This window comes from Marmota flaviventris, chromosome 9, assembly GCF_047511675.1.
Source record: "Marmota flaviventris isolate mMarFla1 chromosome 9, mMarFla1.hap1, whole genome shotgun sequence".
Taxonomy (NCBI): Eukaryota; Metazoa; Chordata; class Mammalia; order Rodentia; family Sciuridae; genus Marmota; species Marmota flaviventris.
This window is the reverse complement of record NC_092506.1, coordinates 39,407,322-39,429,723: the sequence shown is the minus strand read 5'-3', so window position 1 is coordinate 39,429,723 and position 22,402 is coordinate 39,407,322. Positions and strand designations below refer to the sequence as shown.

The 22,402-nt window shown below is 33.1% G+C and overlaps 1 protein-coding gene across 1 annotated transcript in view; it reads left to right on the top strand.

The window, feature by feature from the left end:
• The first annotated feature begins 9,381 nt into the window (after positions 1-9,381).
• Positions 9,382-22,402, top strand: part of Luzp2 (leucine zipper protein 2) — a 286,032-nt gene continuing 273,011 nt past the window's right edge. Inside the window, exons 1-2 of the mRNA XM_027936693.2 lie at positions 9,382-9,452; positions 15,024-15,105. Coding sequence (XP_027792494.2) covers positions 15,031-15,105 — 75 coding nt within the window. The 5' untranslated portion in view covers positions 9,382-9,452; positions 15,024-15,030. The remainder of the gene's footprint in view (positions 9,453-15,023; positions 15,106-22,402) is intronic.

Sequence of the window (22,402 nt, the reverse complement as noted above, 5' to 3'; positions counted from 1 at the left end):
ATTTTTACTATTTCTCTTTTGCATCACAGGATTGCCCTTGAAATGGGGTCCACATCTGCAGTCTTCATTTCATCATATACCACAGAGATCTAGCTTTTAATTTTTTTAAAATTTTTAATTAAGCCAATCCCCCGCAAAACAGAGGACAAATGTTCTCTTTAATACGTGGACGCCAATCCATAATGTACGGAGGGGCCTGGGGAGAATTAGGAACTTTAATTGGGCAAAGGGGAAGGAAAAAGGGTAGGGAGTATGGGGGCAGGAAAGATGGTGGAATGAGATGAACCTTATTACCCTAGATACTTGTAAGACTGCATATGTGGTGTGACTCTACATTGTGTACAACCAGAGAAATGAAAAGTTGTGCTCCATTTGTGTACTACAAATTGAAAAGCTTTCTACTGTCATGTATAACTGATTCTAACTAATAAAAATAAATTTAAGAAAATGAATGTTTAAAATAGACAATATTTATAATCACATAATTTTTCAAATATTTAGAGATAATCTAAATTGTATGAAACCCATACAAATTACAAAATATTGTTGAGAGAAAATATTGAAAGCTCTAAGTCAATAGTAGTATATAAATTGTTGAAGAAATGAAAAGCTCAGTACTTTCAAAATGTTAATACAGACTCCCAATATTATTGAAATTGATAAACCAATTTTAAAAGGTATATGAAGTTTCAAGGAATCATGAATATTCAAAACAGTCTTGAAGAAAATGATAAAATTTACCTTTTTAGAATGCTGGATATTTATATGTTACACTTTCAAAACGCCACAACAACTAAGAGTGATTAACATTAACAAAAAGATAGACAAAGAGAACTTTAAGTTTTTTTTCATTGCTATACATGAAGCCAGGGACTCACACAGACTAAGCAAGTTTTCTACCACTGAATTACAGCCCAACTCCCAAACAGACTAATTTGACAGACTAAATAATAAAGAAACAGATACCTATACAATTTATTCATGAGAAAATTACACTGAAATATTGAATATTCATTATATATTCAATACATTTTGCTGAGACAAAAACTGTATATGCATATGAAAATAAGTTCATTTTAACCCCTAACATGTGCAACACAGATAAATACAATGTCAAGTTGTTCACAGATCCAAGAAGTGAAAGGTTAAACAAGAAAACCAATTACTTAATAATCTTCTAGGACATAATATAGTAAATACGACTACATTTGTTACACTGAGCATAAAGTGGAAAATCCTAATATGTAAGATTAATAATTTGGTCTATATTTATGTTATCTACAACTTTTCAAAAGATAACTTTAAGAGACTGCAAAATTCAAAAAAAACTGGTAATTTTATTCTTAATATATTTAAAAACCAAAAGCGCATACATAAGTATATAAATACCTCCAATAAATCAATAACAAAACCCATTGAAAATGGCAGAAGTTATGAACAAACATTTCATAAAAGATAACATGTCAATATCATCTTTTGTAACATGCTCTCTCTGTGTCACTAGTAAAATACAAATTATAGGTAAGAGGAGATCTGTTACACAATTAATAGAATTAATTTTAAAAAAATAAACAATACTGACAATACCAGTGTGGACAAAAGTGGGAAGAAATCTAAATTCTCCATCTCTCCTACTCTAAAACTGATCTGTACAATTTTTTGGTCAAATTTACCAAATACATAGATAAACATATATATCATATACATGCCCTATGTTTCAGGAACCCTACTTTTATCATTCCACCTGGCATAAATGTATTCATATATTAACCATGGGCATACCAAAAATCCATTGCAGCATATGAATACCAGTAAAAAACTGAAAATAAAAAAAAAGTGTCTATCCACACTGGAATATATTACAGTATAATTATTTGCCAGAAGACTATATAACAGTAACAACCAATAAACTGTCTATAAAACATGGAGTAATTTTACAAACAATACTGTATAAAACAAGTCAAACACAAAAGATGATATTGATGATTACATGGGAATAACAATAACAAAGTAATGGAAACTATTATAAAACAATAGAAATAAAAATATTGGTTTTATTTTGAGGGGAAGGCGGGAAGGTGAAGGTGATTGATGATTGAGGTCAAAGAAAGATTCTAAAGTGAAAGTTATATTAAATATCCTATATTATAGTAAATGTATATATAACAATATTATATGTAGTTCATGAAGTGTGACATTCTGTGATTGTTATACCTCAGTAAAAGATATTTAAATAATATTCTGAGAAAACAGTATCACTAGTACTTTATAGAAAACGTATTACTCAGGGAGGAAGTATAATTAGTACTTCTGTCATAAATAAAGGGACAAGATAAAAGGTATTCATTCTGCCACTTCCCCAATTCAATATTGTTTTGGGTATTATTGCCAATAGAATTGGTAAAGAAAAACAGTTATAGCTCTTAAAGAAAAAAGAAAATATTGTTGTTAAATCCATCAAAAATGCTTCCCACTTAAAAATGCCCAAAGATTTAACTGGATACAGAAACAAATAAGGATGTTTAGTAAAATTTATGGAATAAAGATCAACCTATAAAATTAATAGCTTAATGAATCGGCAATATTCATTAGAAATTAAATGCAAAAGTTTACCTGCAACAACAGCAGTAAATCTAACAAAAGCATAATTAGTCTATGTCACAACTGTAAGGCATTGATGAATCATACCAGAATAGTAGTATAACATATAAGGCAACCTATGCTTTTGGATGGGAAGATGAACAACTATTATCTATTTCTCTAAATTTTTAATGTGAATGCAGTTTCAATTAAATTCCCTGCAGGTGTTTTATGAAATAGATATGGTAATTCTAAACTTCTAAGCGAAATATAAAATTTGTCAATAAAACTATGAATCAAAACAACAGGGGGGCAAAAATAGGAAGTATTGTAATGTAAAACCCAGTTTTAATAATTAAACCATGATATGACACTGAGATTGACAAATTCATAAGTGAATCAGAATAGACAACTCAAAAAATAGAGTTAAAATATGTTTGTGCATTAGTATGAAAATAATCAACTCACAGAGAACAATCTAAATGACAAAAAGGCAAAATATGTCTAAATGTCTATGTAAAAGAAATTTGGGAGGAGTTGATTGATTCTCTTATACCCATGAAGTTATTTGAAGACCAAATACAGAATTAAGAAATGTGTACAAATTATTTTAAAAAATCAGACAAAGAAACATCACAGTTTAATTTAATTTAAAATAATAAATGGTAAATAATTTTAATATTGAAAATTGATATACATAATAGACAGGAAGGAAGTAATACAAAACGAATTATATGACAGGCATAGTTACAGTTAACTGTGATTAATTCATTTTCAAGTCAGCATGTTCTTCCAGCCTAGTGGCCAAGACATTGAACTCCTGCGGTTGATTGATACAGTTTCCTTTATGGTGACATATCCTTGTAAGTAATTTGTTGACCCTGTGATTTAATTTCTTCAACTGTAAAATAAGGTTAATAACTAGTGCTTATCTCATGGAGTTGTACTGAATATTAATGAGTTGGTGTGTATAACACCATGTTGTATTTAAAATGTTGTCCATGCACGTTATTTACCAATATTACATCATTGTTACTTAAGATCACTTTGGAGATATTTTCATTCTCTAGGAGAAATAAACTGAAGTAGTAGTGAATTTGGAATAAAATGAAAATGTGACTTGTCCATTTCTAGTTAGCATTGGCAGTGAGAGTGAATAGATATCTGGGGCATTAATAACCATCTGATTACTGACAAATTATTGTTTGTAAGTAAAAATCTCAAGACCAGAGAAAAGAAATATTGTATGTCTTAACAATGGTCCATTCCAGTTTCCTTTCAACAGGAAGACTGTGAAGAATGATAGACACTGGCATTTAGCAAATGAGAAAAAGAATTTTAGCAGAAAACTTTTCAAGACCCATTGCATTTATTGATTATTATTATGGCCCCTTGTGGATATAGCTTTTTATAATTCTGCAGAATAATTTGATAAAATTCATCAAATATCTCAGTAATAGAAATTTTACACATATGTATTCAAATTCATTATTTTCTGAGTTCAAAACTTTATATAAGTTACTCCATTTAATACATAAAGTATTGGATGAAGTCAATGTTACATTTTACAGTTAAAAAAAAAGTAAAGGTTAGAGAGCAGGAGACACTTTTCTACATATTAGAAACTGAACTTCTCAGCCCTTATTTCACTAAAAACACTATTTTTCCTGTGACTTCTTTCTCAGTGTAGGACTGTATCCAAGTGTACTACCTAAACCCAAAACATGGCATCATTATAACCTAACAACCTTACACTCAACCCACAACACACACAGACAAAATAATTTTAAAAAACAACCATCCTATTGATTTATTTTCCAATGTTTGGCTAGAATCAAACTAATCATCCCTTTTGTTTCAGCTTCTGGTCTCTTAAGGCCAGTACCATTTTTTTGCCTGGACTATTGCAATGCTAAGTTCTCTAAGCACCGCACCAGGGGTTTCTCTGCCCCAATTCACTCTTAAGTTTGCAAATAGTGAAATTAAAGACCCTCATCTGATGACTTTACTTTCCTAACAGTGCCCTAACTCCTAAACATCTTTCACAAGGCTTGCACATCCTTCTACTTTCTTCTATCATCAGCAAATCCACCGCCCCTCAATTAAGTCTCAAACCTTCTGAGATTTATTCACTTTTTAAAAAATTCAGCAAGTTTATTTTCATTAATATTTAGAAGTGCTTTCCCTTTGCATATGACTGATTTCTATTTGTCTTTTAAAATACATCCTACATATTTCATATAGCTTTTTCCAGAAAGGATTTGAAGCTCTCCTATGTGTTCCAGTTAATCCCTGTGACTTTCCTTTATCAGGTAAAGTTTTAGATTGCACTACAAATCACGTGTTTTCTATCCCCATTCCCCACTCATCAAACAAACACGCACACGCACACCCACACACACAAACATACACAAACATGGACACTCATTCTTATTATCTTATTGAATAGGAATTATAGAGTAGTAACTTAATCTTTTGGGTAAATAATAAGAAGTAACTTAATCTTTTGGGTATAATTCCTGAACTTATTGACCGATAGTAGCTATATCAGCTATTTTTCTTAGACATGTTTGAAAGGGGGCACTTTTCAATGAGTTTTATTTCTTTATGAACTAGGAAAGAAACCAACACCCTGGTTTATGTTCAGGCTTTACCCTTTATTCCCTCAGTCTCAAAACTCTTCTGTGTGTCTAACATATATCTCCAAATCACCACCCTCCTTATAACATTTCAAGGATCTGAGGGGGAAAAAAGGTTAGTGATATAATGAAAAATATCCATTTTGTTTTCCAAGAATTATCTGGTAAACTATGCTAAACTATGTTTATGCTTTATGTGTATAAAGAAATTGTGAAACATTGCCATGGAAATTCTTTGGAGCCTGAATAACTCTCATTTAAAAAAAAAACTTTTGAGATAACATGATATTATTTTTTTTCAAAAATTTTCTTCTATATGAAGTGATTAAGATTTTTATCTAGATTTTACTAAAATATGATGGTTCCTGATTATGACTGATGCGAAGTGGAGTGTTTGAGGGCTCTCACACCTTCTCTTTCTGTGTTAGACAGGACTATGAAGAGCTAGAAAAGCAGCTGAAAGAAGTATTTAAGGAGCGGAGCACCATCCTCCGTCAGCTGACAAAGACATCAAGAGAGCTTGATGGAATTAAAGTCAACCTTCAGGTGAGATGAAAACTAATTTGCTCAGCAGCAAAGAATGAGCAGTCCCATATTAATATGCATTTTAAAGCAGATTTTAATACCTTTTTGAGCTTGGCCATGGTGGTTATTATTTATTATTATATAAGCTTTGAAATGAAATGCCATCTGAAATGCAGTCTAGGGATCTGAGGTGTGCAATTACAAAAAGAAGAAAATTGTGTGCTTGGTAAAACCATCAATTCCTCTCAGCTTCTACGATCAGTTTGACCCTTATGTTTTTCATATTATAAAATGATGAAAAGTAATTAGACCAAGAGTTAAATGAATATAGGAATATTATCTAGAAGAGAATATTAAATTCCCCCTAGGAGAGCTCTGAAGATTCTTTAATAAACTTCATTACTGAAGTGGGTAAATGCCTTAGAGAGGAGACTGTCATCTGTAAAAAATATATTCATACAATGAAATCTCAATCACTAAAGCGGAAATAAAGTCTACTTCAGATAAGAAATACTTCTGAAATACCTGTAATGTTTTAATATTGGACTTTAAGTGATGCATTTATTAAATACTTACTGTATACTAAGAATTTTGTGTATATTGCATGATGCAATACTGAGATCCATGAAGTGAATACTTTTATTGTGATTTCCTTGTTACACACAAGCAATTGTGTTTACAGGAAAAAGAAAAAAAAAAAAAAAAAAAAAACGTTATTTTGAATATCACAAAAGAAGCCAAAGTTTAAAGGCCAGAAATCCAGCTCTAGGTTCTTTCTATTTGTAACTGAATAAATCATGTAGAATTACTGTTGCCCACACTCTACTGCACAGTTTTCTATTCCCAGAGGATAATTATGATGCTATCTGCAACCAACAGAACTTGTTGAACTTGCTCAAAGTCCTGTTTTGGATATTCTTTCTAGAATTTCCAACATGAAAACTATGCTAGGCTTATTAAGTCTTATTTTATAGATGAGAAAGCAGAGTTAAGGGGAAAAAAAGAGAAAGAAAGTAAGAACACAGAGATAATTGAGGGACAGAGCTGGTATTTAAACCCAGTGTTCAAGCTCCCATTCCAGATATTGTGTGACATCTAGAAAGAAGGAAAGAAAAAGAAAAAAAAATCCACAACCCAGTAGGACACAGAGGGAGGTAGCAGGATGATAGCAGTGTGCAATAATAGCATCATGCTGGAAATGTACACAGCACTAGGCAAACAATAACCAGGATGAAAGGGGGTGCAAATTGATTTTGAGTTTTGCAGGAACCAGTGCCTGAGATGTACTTTATGTAAGTGGAAATTTGCCAGGTGAATAAGATGGGGAAGAATCTTCAAGAAATCTGAACATCTCAGAGTCATGGAACATCGGGCACATTGCAAATACTGCAAGCATGTGGTTAAATGACCAGGCGAGGTCAGTGTTCACAGTGCTCCCTGGACATTAAGTCCCTCTACGGAAGTCAAGGCATCTAATTACAGAAAATTGATTAAAATGTATATCTTCATGGAGTTATAGTTTTTGAAAAGTTAACAACTCTACCCTTAAATGTAGTTGTGATTTTTAAGATGCCTTTGTTTATTTTGTGCCAGCCACTATGCAAGATGTTTTTCATCTTGCTAAATTCTTTCAGCAAAATCTCCACAGCATTAAGATCATCTTATAATCATTGTAAAATGAGGTAGCAAGGGTCACAGAGGCCACAGGAAGTGCCTGAAATCATACATATAATAAATAGTATTCCAGGTTTCAAAATTACTAGTAAATATATAGCCCATTGTACATAGCATTTTTCAAATATAAGCTGAAGGAACTTTGAAAGTTCAAGGATGAAAGTCCTGTTCATCTTTGTAACCATAGCACCTGGATGGGATGATAATATAGCACAATAAGTAAACAGGTTTGCTAAATAGTTTTCATATAAACCATTAGTATCCTTATAGGAACAACATTATTTTCATAGAGTTTTACCCTGCTTCCCTGGATATTGCTGAAAAAATGACAATAAAGTACACCTAGGTCTTCTGATTGGATTGGCCTTGCTGATCCCATCTGTGTACATATGCCTTCCATTTCTGCATCAGGTTTGTGGAATTATTTTGTTGTTTTGTTCTGTTTTGTTTTGTTTTTATTTTTTGAGGGGTTTGAAGAGTGCTGAGAATCTGAAAAAAATAAAAATTGCCAAGTATAATTTCCTGACCTTTTACTCATGCTTTTCTTCTGATCCATATTATAAAAGTAGTAAGCATATTTTATTGCACTTAATCTCTCAATGCTTTCACATGTCTACTCAAATTCTTTGAGTCAGATTACTTTTTAAAATAGGCTGCTTAGAAATTTCATCTTTAGCGTTCAAATAAGGAGGTCAAAATGCTGATTTTGTGAACTGCCCCAAGTCAACAACCATGATGGATTTTGATCTGTAAATCTCACAAATTATGACATTTTTTCCATTTGAATTCCTCATCCTGCTTTCCTTGTATTTTATGTGAAGCTACTCTTACCAGGTAGACAGAACACTGTTTATTGTCTGCTTCCAAATGAACACCTCAGTCAGTCTTATTAGGGAGGAGATTTTTCATGCACAGTTCATCCCACCACATCTTAATAATAATACTTATCATACTATATTCATTTTCTCTTTTAAGCATGAGATTGAAAAATGGGTGAAGGTAGGCACAAGTCTTTGCATAATTCATGATAGATATTTATTAAATAAATATTAAGAAAACAAAGCATTTTCCTTTTGCTATTGTTATTTCCGTACCTGTCAAAGCTGCTATATAAACAATTGTATTTCCTTTTCATTTGAACTTTTAATGTCAAGATGACAGGTTACTCTCTTAAATAGTTTATTGAGTGTATTAGGGAAGGTTTTATATGACAGTGTCCCTAATGAGAAAAAGCCTGGGGATCTTTTCTACTTTAATTGATGGCCTCAGAATCCTGAATTTGCTAGAGTATACAAACTCTAATGACTGAGATAGTGTGTGTGTGTGTGTGTGTGTGTATATACATATATATATATATATATATATATATATATATATATATATATATATATATAGTTTTTTTTCTTTTTTTAAATACCCTATCTGTAGGGATCATTTACAATTTTACATGGCCCTATGTTTTTGTGGATCCTAATACATTACTGACAAATAATAACAGGACAAGACCAAACAGGCATGTGCCTTTTGACTGCTTTTATCTTTAATTGTGTTATTTCCTGACTTACACAGACAGGCTTTCTGTGTCTCCTTGTATTTTTTGAAACTATGCCAGAGCTAGTTTAACATGCCCTCAGAGAACACAGTAAAACTTCAAAGAAAGTGTAGAAGATATATTTTATATTAACTTAGAAAAAGACCTAGATTTTTGGAGAGTATTTTCTCCTCTATCAAGCCTCTCAAAGCTGAGTCTAAGCTTACCCCTCTGACTCAGTGTGTGATATGCACTGGAAGGTGTCACAGACTTCTGTATGGATCTTTAGAGCTATGAGGACCATTAGGGCCTCCTTTTTACGTTTCTGTCACAGGTCAAAAGTGCAGTGATACCATGTATGAGGTAGTCTAAAGGAAAGTGAGCCTCAGTGTTTCACTAAATAAGACTTCCTTTTCCCACTTTTCTTGTCAGTCTTTAAAAAATGATGAGCAATCTGCCAAAACTGATGTTCAGAAGCTTCTGGAATTAGGCCAGAAACAAAGGTAAGACTGTGTTTGTGTTTTGTTTTGTAATTTCCCCCTACATTCTTTTTGATGTTCCATCAAAGTATATCTGGGAATTTACTAATATTCAGGAATGTATTTATCTTCTTAACTATATATATATATATATATATATATATATATATATATATATATATATATATATATATATATAACTTTAAATATATATATATATATAACTTTAAATATATATATATATATATATATATATATATATATATATATATATATATATAATTCACTGGGGAATTCTTGCTTAAGTGCTTAAGTGTAGATTCTTATACAGTAGATCTGAGGTGGGGCTTGAAATTTTTTATTTCTAAGGCATTCCTTGGTGATGGTAATGTTGTTCCTTATCTGCAGATCATGGTTTGAATGAAAATGCTCTGTAACACTCTTCTTTTAGAGCATGAAAAGTCTGCCCATCATTACATAGAATGGATGCTATTTATCACAATGAATCATGAAGAAAAGGGTCAAAACTTGATCTTCACATGTCTGTAATCTCAGTGGCTCAGGAGGCTGAGCTATGAGGATCTCACATTCAAAGCCAGTCTCTGCAATTTAGCAAGGCCCTAAGCACAACTCAAGGAGACCCTGTCTAAAAATAAAATATAAAAAAGGGTAAGAGATATGGCTCAGTGGTAAAGTGCCCTCTGAGGTACAACAATAACAACAAAAAAGGAGTAGGCTTTGAGCATGTGGCTCAATGGTTAAGTGGGTTCGATCACTGGAACAAAAACAAAAACCAACAAGCACCCGGATATCCTGGGTACAATGTATGGTGATGTGGTAAGGAAGAGGGCAAATATGTTAACAACAAAATTGCCATTGTTATAATATTATTAATTTTGTTTCCTTATTTGATTTTTTACAAGCCATATGATTTTAAATTTTATTATAAATGAGGAATTTAAGCTAGAAGCAATCAAATATTTACTATTCATTTTCTAGAATGTTTTCTAGATTCTTTATATACAATTGTACTATATTCTCACAACTACCTTTTTAATAGATATTATTATTCCCATTTTATATATAAGAAATTGTTGCTCAGTGTTTAAGTCAATATTTGAGGGCTATCATAGTTGGACATTGAATTTAAAATCCATTCTCTTACTCGACAGCCATGTCTTTCCTCACTAGGTCACTAATCACAAAGTGTAAAGCTATTCACAATCATGCTAGCGTTGTCCCTTTTAAGTCTTGCCAGACTCTGTCACGTACACTGACCTTGCCTCTTGACCCAGAAATCTTTCATTGGAGTTCATTTGGATGGAGTAAATGACACCTGTTAAAATATTAAGTTGAGTGTCATGTATTGGCTTTCATTATTTGCAATGACATTTACTATTTATTTAACATGAAATTCTCTTCAAAGTCCAATATCAAAAAAAGGTTGAATAAAATATTTATTTGAGCATGTTTTCAAAAATTACCTCATTTTAAATGATTTTATTGGTTTGAAATACATTACCTTTTAAAAAATATCTTTAGTTGTACATGGACATGATAACTTTATTTTATTTATTTTTATTTGGTGCTAAGGATTGAACCCAGTGCCTCACATGTTCTAGGTAAGAGCTCTACTACTGAGCTACAACCCTAGCCCCCAAATCATTACTTTTTAAAACACTTATGCTCAATATTCTACAAGTATTAGTGGCTCATAAATTTAGTGATGCAGAATTAAACACTTTGAATATAAATGATAGAATACTATTCAAATATAAAACCAAGGTATTCTGTTGTTTGTGACAAGATTGTTGAACCTGGAGGAAAATCCAGGTATAGAAAGACAAATACCACTTTATCTCACTGTTATGTGTAATCTAAAAATGTTGATCTCATAGAAGTGGAGAACAGAATGCTGATCATGGTAACTGAGATGGTTGAGGGGGAGCACGGGGGAATATTGGTTAAAGAATACATTGTCAGTTAAATAAGAGAATAGGTTTGAGATCTATTGTACCATATAATATATGTAGTGAACAATATATTGAAAATATTTAAAAAGGAAAAATAACTGATCAAGATACCAAGATGTGCAGAAAATGATATTTCTATGGAGTATTTCATGATAGGGAAGCAGAAAAATGTTAAACAAAACATAATAACAGAAGCTACCTCCAAACATTGGATATATAGCACCATTGCAGTGACTGAGGAAGACAGATTGAGGCTGAGAAGTTGAGAAAATAAATCTGTTTGCAAGACCTGGTACCACAATTAAAAGCTTTTAAATGTTGGTTCATAGAAATCACAATCAGAGTAAATCACAATAAGAAATAAATGACTCATTTTAGGTAGCTCTGGGAAACATGATATAATTAAATAAATATTTGAGGGAAGTTACTCTACTAACATTGTTTAGGGCTGAAAGAAAGAATCGTGAACAGGGTGAAGAAAAAAAAGTTTAGAGACAGAGACATTGAGGGGTAGGTAGGAGAAGGCCCCAGAATGTCAGAAAGGTTATCTTGAAAAGAAAAGTGGAATAAAGCATTTTATTTTCTATGATTATTGGTGGATGAAGATTCCTGAAAGACAGTATTGGACTCAGTATACTCGAGGATTTTAGAGCAGTGTTCTCTGAAATGTAAAAGAATGGCTGTGACCGCAGCAGGTTCTTCATCTGTGATGCTATTGCAATACAAGCTCAAAAATCACTTGAAAAATGTGCTGTCCCATAGAGTGAGGTGTGTAAACATGTTCTTACATTTATAATCGGGGATGGAAGAGGTATGAACCAACTGCTCTAAAAAGATTATGTAATATCAAATTCTATGTTAACACATATCAACATTGAATAATCTGTCACGGGTGCCCCTGGAGCCATCATTTCCTTAGAATTAGAGCTTTGGTTCAGCATCAAATAGGGAATTAGAATGGCTAGAAATAGTTGGTCAAACCCCACTGGGTAGAGGAAAGTGGAGTAGAAGCAAGTCTGGAATCACTCCCAACAAGGGTTAAAATGAAAGTCAGGAATCCTTCCCCAATGGGGGATAAAGTGATAGTCTGTGAGGCAGAAATGTTGGGCCACCTAAAACCCAGGAGCAGTGAGCAGGTGAAGGGAAGGATCAGAAAGGAAGGTAGAAAAGTATATGGAGAGATTTGAAAACTTAAAGACACACTTCTTCAGGCTGTCCAAGCTCCTTGTCATGAAATATGTAGTATTTACTAATGTCTACAGTTACAGTTTTTGTTAACAGATATTCCTGTTTGTTTTTTATGGTTTCCTAAATTGCATGTATATATCACAATGGGGGAGGGTTTTTTGGGGGGAGGGGGGTACTGGAGATTTAATCCAGGTGCCCTTTACCATTGAGCTACATCCCCAGTACCATTTATTTACTTATTTATTTATTTATTTTGAGACAGGGTGTCACTAAGTGGTTAGGGCTTTGCAAAATTACTGAGTCTGGCCTTGAATATGCCATACTTCTTCCTCAGCCTCCCAAGCTGCTGGAATTACAGACATGTGCCACCTTTCCCAGCTTGTTTGGTAGATGTGTTTATAACAAATATATCTTATAAACTAATTTGCCTTAAATGTTTACATATTATTTAAAAATGAAAGTGATTGAAATAAAATGTTAAAATAATAACTATTTAACACATTATTATAATTTTTAGCTGAAAATATAGTTTTATTATATATCATTCAGTTTTTTATTAAGATTTGAGTACTCAGTTCAACATTTACGTTCTCACTTCCCTCCTCCTTTCCTTCCATCTTCGTTCCTTCCTTCTTGTTCCTTAATAGATATAGTGTAGTAACTCTAGAGTTCTAGCACAAAGCTTCTGGAATGTAATTCTACCACCTTTCTATACATCAGTTCAATCTGTAATATGATACCATAGTTTGATTGGGGCTTATTACAATGCCTTGAACATTACAGGCCTTCAGTATGTGTGTATATTTATATCATGTTTTTATGTATATGTTTATATATATGTACATACATACATATACACACACCACACACGCACATATATAATGCCTTGAATACTCTTACTAAAAAATATTGACTATAATAATGAAATCCTAGCTTTAAGTGTCCATAGGTGGAGCAAATCTGATAAATGAAGTCAAGTTAAGCCTGTAATGGCAGCTGCAATGAAAAATATGCTCTAAGCAAAGGAGAGTAAAGCATATATAAATAAATTTATTTATATATCCTTAGTCAAACATATTTAAATAAATCATCTTGGAACCAAAGTGACTATAATTATGTTATAACTTGTCCTGTATATATTTGCGTTGCCAAAGAATGTCCAATTTCATTTCAATAAACATACAGAGCTATTTCAAACACTAGAAATTTAAATGAGGATCTAGGAGTTCTTAGAGCAGGAAATCTGGGAGCACCATTAAGTACTGCTAAATGAAACAGTAGTTTGTGGTTGTGTGAGACATGGTGCTCAAGGATGAACAGGGGATAGCATCGTGCTTTTGACAATGATTTAACATTTATTGACTAATTCTTTCCAGGGTATTATGTTGAGAATTTTGTTTACATTTTATCATCTAAACCTAACCACAAGCCTCTAATATAGTCGTATCATTGTGCCCATTTTATGGATGACGAAACTAGGTCTGAAAGGTGTTTGTCCAAGTGACCAGAGCTAGATTGTTGGCACTTGATTGGAAATTTTAAACTGGTTTGGGTACTGATAACACTAGAAAAGCTTTCTGTTTGTTGTTGCTATTAATTTGATGTTTATTTCTCTAGCCAAAAGTGGTGTGTCCCCCACCACAAATCCTCACTTAATAGTTAATATTTGGAAGTCATAGCTTGAGTAATAAAATCAAAACACAGCAACACAATTCATTAGACGTATGTGGCTACATTCTAATCCTTAAGAGGAATGTACAATTAGGGAAATATTTCTACTTTATCAAAGGACACAGGGTACATATGTATTTATATAATATGTACATATTATATAAAATGTACATAAGTACATATGATGAAGTTGGTATGAATGTATAGTCATGCATTTCCTTTATTTTGCCCATTAAAAGAAGTAGCCCTCCATTCAAAGTGTCTCTTTTTACTTTATTTTTGTAAAAAGTCTTAGGCCTAATAGTGGATGTCTAAAGCACAGAACTATAGAATTAATCAATTAGAGGCATCAGAAGGGAGTGGTGATTTTATCCTATCAGAAAGTCTGTGGTGACTTTTCCTAACCAGCATGTTCACACCCTGGCATGCTGTCAGTAAAATTAGCTTTTCAACTCAAATTAATATATTGATTTGATTTAACACATTGTGTAGCTCACTGATGATTCACACAGTGGGATTCTCATAAAACATAATAACACAGCAATTTTCTTGAAATACAGCTTACTTTTAGCATTTGCATAGGAGAGAAAACCTTTTATTTCCAGAATATTTAGATATATTCTATTTGTGTAACTATAGTATTATACAGTTCTGGTTGTCTGTTTCCTAGATGTGGGTAGATTGCAAACCTCTGTTTATAATGTACATAGAAAATAATGGAATTATGTTATATCTCCTTTTTGCTATTTTCTACAAAAACTAGAGAAGAAATGAAGTCTCTCCAGGAGGCCTTACAAAATCAACTTAAAGAGACATCTGAGAAAGCAGAGAAACACCAGGCTACTGTAAGTGTGTTCTTCTTTGTCCCTTTGCTTTAAGGAGCAAAATTGATATTTTCTGTTTTTCAAAACCACTATGGAAAAATATACCATATAAAGTCAAAATAAAAATACTATAAAGAAGCTTCAGTCATTATAATTGGATGAATACTTGATCATCATTTATTCCAAGAAAAGATCACTGTTATATTTGATTCTTGGGGGACAACTTTTAATCTTCTTTTATAGATAATAATCCAAGGGACAGAATTGAGCAAACACCCTAGTTCAGACTTCACAACAACAGCTTTTGGATTTTGGAGTGAAACTGACTTTGAAGTATTATAGTATCCAGATTCTCAAGTAATACCCCACACCCACTGAAAGAAATCTCTGAGGCAGGCCCATAACTACAGCCTGCTTAATCAATTCTGTAAGTCATTCATCTGATATATGCCAAAGCATAAAGTTTAAGTTAGTCTCCAGATCTTTTTCTCTCAAAATGATGTTCCCTTGACTCCCACATTTCTGCTCCTGAAACTACTGTAGGAGGAAGGTGCTTCTGAGCAATTCTGAAAGGGAAGTTCTATCTTCTTGCTGACCCACCTATGCACCACTTATAGGGACTGAGCCCTATGCATTTTTCCAGGACCTCAGCCTATTCTACAAGATAGTATTCTCATAGAATATATGGTGTTTAATAAATGCTAAGAGATCTGAAATGACTATTGAAAGAAAGTTTACTTTCTACGATTCCCGAGAGGAATACCAAGCCATAAGGAAGATGGGTTATGAGGCAAAGGGAAACTGTGGGCAGGAGACTTGATTGTAGTTTATGAGGCAATGCGATGGTGAGGCAGAGTAGGAAGGTTTAGGATTGCCAGTTTGAATTATTTCAGTAGTCTCTGTGACATGCCAGCTTTCACAAGTTGTGAGTACCTAATTCTGAGGTGATTAGAGTGGGAATCTAGTGGCCCCAAAATGTGAAAGCCCAAGAAAATGGATAGTTGAAGCTGCTTTTTTCTGGATTGATGGTTTTGCATTTGGGAAAAAAAAAATGATCCTAGGAGGAAGACTCCCATCAGACTATAATGAGGAGGGTAGGTAGATAAGGCAGACTAACTCAAGCATATCGTTGGATTGTTCAGGACACGGTGGAGTCTAGCAAATGAGTGTAGGACCAAACTTTTCCTAGACAAACCATATGATAAAGCATTGATCTTTCAGATATTAGAAATATGGTTATTGTGCAACCTCCATTATAGGTCAATTATCTGGAATGCCAGGTCCTCTAAACACCCATCCAGCCTTTTATTAGCAAGGTTTCTTTTAACAACCTTGATTAGACTGGAGTTTTGCTTCTGAAATGCAGCTCATTCTGTCACCTGAGACACCTGATCCCTGGGAATAGTGTTTCTCATAAAGACTGTTGATGTACCTGGAAACAGAATTGTTTCCTTTTAAGGACTTACTGTTATCTGTTCTGCCCACCAGTAAGGACAGACATATTGGTCCTTCCATGTTATATCAACATTCAGTGCTTATTTGTAATAAGCCTTAGTGATTGGTTCTATGTAGAACAAATGTTACATTAAAAAATAGACAAGTTTCTATCATTGAAGATGTGCTCATTTGTAAATAGCGTATTGCTTATTTGGAAAAATAAACCAGTGTACAGTATTCTTCTATTGTATTTTTGAAAAATGTTTGGTCTCATTATTTCTGTTTTAGCTGAAGAATTATATTACATTTGGAAATTACACACACACAGACAAACACACACACACATACACACAATAGACAAGTTTTCGGTATCTGCATGATGATCTGTCCTCTCCACCTCTAATCAAATTACTGAACAGTTCAAATTGCAATTCTATTTATGCCTTGACCAATCATATTTAATCTGGATTTATCTGATCCATATATAATTTGATAACAAATGACAGCAGTAAGAACAGAAGTGCTCACCATGTGCTATTTTCTCATATCCTCAAAACAAAGCCACATTAGGTTTTAATTTGTTGTTGTTGTGATGTTTTGTTCTTTACTGAAAAGTAAAGAACTCAAGAAAGGCAAATATGTAGCTTGCATTTCCTTAGCTAGTACTCAGAGAAAAAAAAATATTCTAGTATATTATGTACACCAAGGTTCAAAATAAATAGAGTTGTAACTTTTGAAAGAGCATAAGCCCAAGTTAGACTATCCAATTGTGGAAAATGACAAAGAGTGCTCAATTGGGAAGCAACAGAGAGACAGGACAGGCTGTGTCACCAAGCCTTCCTCTCAACATGCTTGCAATGCCATCATTATGGGTCAACATCAATACTTAAGGGTTTGTCTCCTTCACTCCACTATTGTACTAAACCAGAAACTCTGCAGACCCTCAACTAGGCTTGCATTTCAGAATATGTATGTTCTGAGTTCAAATTCCTGGTGGGCTAATTACTATGCAAACTTGGACAAATTATTTAACTTCTGCAAGTTTGCTTTTTGATCAAATTTAGGAGGTGAGTATCATTAAGATAACAAAGATAATTCCCCAAAAATTATAGATGACATGTAGTACATAGTAGATATTAAACTAATACCATTCCAACACCTTTCTTGAAGTTAACAAAGGTACACATCTGTTCCTTCAACTTTTGACTAATTGAAGTAAATATGCATTACTAGAGCAACAAGTCCCAGTAGAAATCAAAAATCACAAGTGGCAACTCCAAATAGAGTCTTTCCTGAGATTATCCAAGGTACAAATGTAAAGGAACTGCTTGTATTGTATTTGGTCTTTGCCAGGAGAAGACATAAAAGGAGAAACTATCATGGAAAAAAAAAATGCCAGATTAAATTTCTAAAGCTTCAAAGTTAGATTTTTTTTCAGTAGGAGCCATTCCTTTTGCAGTACTGTACCCCTAAAAGATTATCAACTTGGAGTATTCTGGGACAAGAGGCTGAAAAATATCTTCACATATGCTATGGTGTTACATATGCTGGGATGTTACATCCCAGTGGAGTGAACATCAGACAAAAAGTAAACTATCCAATACAAAGAAAAAATTTCTAATTGGCCCAAATTCCAATAGACTAGAAGTCACAATAAATTAAAAGATGTTAAATTTACCAATACTATGATTTTTGTTGTTGTTGTTTTTCTTTTCTTTCTTTCTTTCTTTTTTTTTTTTTCAGTCCTGGGGATTAAATTCAAGGCTTCATGTATGAGAACATGTAAGGCCAGAGCTCTACCACTGAGTAACACCTAACCCCATGATATAGTTTTCAAAAGGAAGCAGAAGAGTTTAAAGGAGGACAACAGGACAGTTTCATATATGCTGTAAATTTTAAATAAAAAAAAATGAAAAGTATCATGTACTTAATATAATCAAGAAAATAAAATATTTGTGAAACATTATGTAAAATATTTAACAATTTATATTAATGCCTAAAAGCAAACAATTGAAAGAACAAAGATAAAAAGCAAAGACTATGTATACTAAAAAAATAAAAATAAAAACAAACTAAAAAGTCCAAATACATGTTTCTACCTTGAAATGCAGGTTAAACATCCAGCAAAACATAAATAATAGAAATAATAGGAGGAATGCCAAAGTAGATGCACCAAATATTTAAAAAATATATTTCATAATTTTAAACTACTACACAAACAGGGAATCTCCAACAAATTTTTGACATTTTGGGGGCAAATCACTTATAGTTATGCTATAGAAAAAAATTGTTTAACACATAAATGAAGTTCTGTTAACTCAAGAATATTAATAGTATGTATAATAAGTTATTCAAACCCATTGAAATAAACGTAATAATTTTGTAAGATTAAAATAATTCCTTAAGTTTGGAAAATATATAACACATTTCCTAATAAACTTTGCCTTAAAAAGAAATAATTGGCTTTCCATCTTTTGGGTCCCCTTCTTCCTCCAGGAGAAGTTTTTTCTGCTGTCCTTTAATAAAGCTTGTACTTTCCACTCTAAACTTGCCTCTGTGTACTTCTCTGTTGTTATACTTCAGCATTCAGGAAGCAAGGACTCATCACCAGTAACAGATTAGATGTTCCCCACTGAGATCTAAACCAAGACCACCCATCACTCAAATGGCCCTCCAGCCTGTTACTTCTCAATCGGACTTCTATCATGGACCACTACCATGGACCACTCTATAGACCCAATTTTTAAAAAAGGGGAACTCCAAAACTGCTTGCTCAACACTGCCCCCCTTTAGCTGGAAGAAGCCAGAATGGTCATCGCCCTCTTTCCTTACAGCAGTAAGGAGTTCCCAAAATTAGAGGGGGAAATGAAGCCAGATTTAAAGATAGGTAGTTAGTGTAGTTAGGTAAATCGGGTCTAATATCCAGTAAGATAAATAAAATGGAAGCCATTATTGAGAGTGGAATCCAGGAAACCAGAGCAGCACTTGGGGAGATTGAAATGTTAATACCTCCAAGGCCCCAACCCATCCCAAGGAAATGTTAATGAAGCAGCTCCCAGCAAACTTGGAGATGCTAATCCAAAAGCCCTTCCTGCCCAGATTACTCCTTGGCCCACCTGTCCCCCACCCTTTGGAACTTCCCACTTACATTCCATCACTGCAAGATAACAGAACAAAGGACAGGAATATGACAGGAATTTGGGAAAACTGAAAGTAGACCTTAGCTATAAAAGAGGGAAGACCTCCCCATTCCATGAATTAAACCTTTTGGGTCCCCTTCTTCCTCCAGAGAAGTCTTTTCTGCTGTCCTTTAATAAAGCTTCTACTTTCAACTCAAAAAAAAAAAAAAAAAAAAAAAAAAGAAAAGAAAAATAAAGAAAGAAACAAACAATAAAATGCTGTAAAACCTACTGAACACTTAAACAAATGAAAACAATAGAAGCCAAGGTAACAGTGGGAAATTAGTTAAATTAGTTAAATGAATTTATTAGTAAATATTAAAGAAGAATATGACTCAACAAACTGGTTAAAAAGCAAAATGTCAAAATTAGTTTTAAAAGAAAGAAAGAATTATAAAGTTTGGACAATAAAGCAATAAGATAAAACAAGTAGGCATTTAAGGTGTATGTAGTTCAGTGGGGGAGAACTTGTCCAGCATATGTGAAGTCCTGGATTTGATTCCCAGCTGCAAAAACAGACATGCCCTCCCCCCATTTTAGCTCAGTTCTTCAAAAGGTATTATAAAGAGAGTATTCAAAAGAACAAATGGGAATAAAAATAAAGACTGTAATAAAGTAATAAAGAAAGAGAAAATCTAAAGAGACTAATAAGAAATAAGAAGATTGAAGCAGTATAAAAACTCTTCCAATAAAGACAAGCCCAAGTTCACACAAAGTAGCTTTACTACTTGATCTCATCAGACATTTATGAGGAAGTAATAACAACACTTTTTAAGTTATTCAAAAGAAATAAATATGAAGGAATTCTTCCAAATATATTCTTTAAGACCAGCATTACCCTGATAACATAACAAAGATACAAGGGAAAAGGGAGACTATAAGCAAATACTCATGATGGACTGTTTTAGTCAGTTTTTCATCTATACTGACCAAAGTACCTGACAAGAAGAATTACAGGAGGAAAAGTTTATTTTGGGGTTCATGGTTTCAGAGGTCTCAGTCCACAGACAGCTAGTTCCATTCCTCTGGACTGAAGGTGAGGCATAACATCCTGCAACAGAGGAAAGCAGGTCAGAACAAGGCCACCAAGAAGCAGAGACTCTTCAGGAACAAAATGTACACATCAAAGTCACATCCTTAATGACCTACCTCCTCCAGCCACACCCAACCTGCCTACAGTTACCACCCAGTTATTTCCTGTCATCAGATTAATACATTCATTAAATATTTTATAATTCCATCATTACCCATCTAAGCTTCTTTCATTATATCACACATGAGTATTTTAGGGACACCTAATACCTAAACAATAGATATGCCATAGAAAAAAATGAACATAGTTGTAAAAATCTGTAACAAAATGCTAGCAAATTAACTAATAGCACATTAAAAAGATTATTCACAATGATGAAGGGGGATTCCTTCCATGGATGTAGGGATGGATGGTTTGCATATACAAATCAAAAAATGTGGTACACCACATCATTATAAGAAATTATAGATGTTTGATAAGACAGATATATTAACCTGATATATTCAAAAATGCAAAAAAGGCAGTTGATAAAGTGCCCTTCATGGTAAAATGCTGAACAAGGTAGGTAGAAGAGGGACAGACCTCAATACAACAAACACCATTATTCTAAGGAAATGACTGACACTGACTGAGTAGGGAAAAGCAAAAGCTTTCTTTCTTAGATTTAGAATGCAACAAAGATGTCCACTTTTACCACTTGTATTCTACGCAGTGCAGAAAGCCCTAGCCAGAACAATCAGGCAAGAGAAAGAAAAAGTGGGCATCTAAATCAGGAAAGAGAAATTCAAATAGTCACAGTATGCAGGTGACATGAATATCTCAAAAATTCCATCCTAAAATATATTAGAACTAATAATGTAATTCAACAAATTTATAAAATACAAAAAGCAACATAGAAACCAATAGCAGTCATTTTTATAAGCCAACAGTGGATTATCTGAAGTAGATAATCAAGAAGTAGATATCTGAAGTAGATATCAAGAAAGTGAAAACATTTACAATGGCAACAAATTATCTACGGATACATTTAAAACCAAGAAGTGTAATGTCTTTATGATGAAAATTATAATGTATCAATGAAATAAATTGGAAGAGGACACAAAAATGGAAGAACATCTTGTGTTTCTGATGGTGAGAACCAATATTTTCTAAATGATCATAATAAATCATTCTGAAGATTCAATATAATCCCTATTCAAATAAAGATAATACCCTTTAAAGATATATAAAACACAATCCTAATATGGAAACGGGGAAAAAATAATCATTGAATAGCCCAAATCATCTTGAGCAAAAAGAACAACACAAGCGTCATTATACTACTTGAGTACAAAATATACCACAATGATGCAGTAATTTAAATAAAATGATACTGGCATAAATACAGACATATAAACTGAAGGAACAGAATACAGGTCCTAGAAGTAAATCTACACATCTACAGTCAACTGATCTTGATAACAGTGCATGTACATTATAGGTGGAAATGTAAAGGAAGCACAGCCATTATGGAAAATTATATGGAGGGTCCTCCATCATTTAGAAATAGAACTACCATATGATTCACTAATCCAACTAATTAGTATGCATCTCAATGAAATGAAATCATGCACACCAATGTTTATTGCCACCTACTCACAACAGGCAAGAAAAGGCAACAACCTAAATG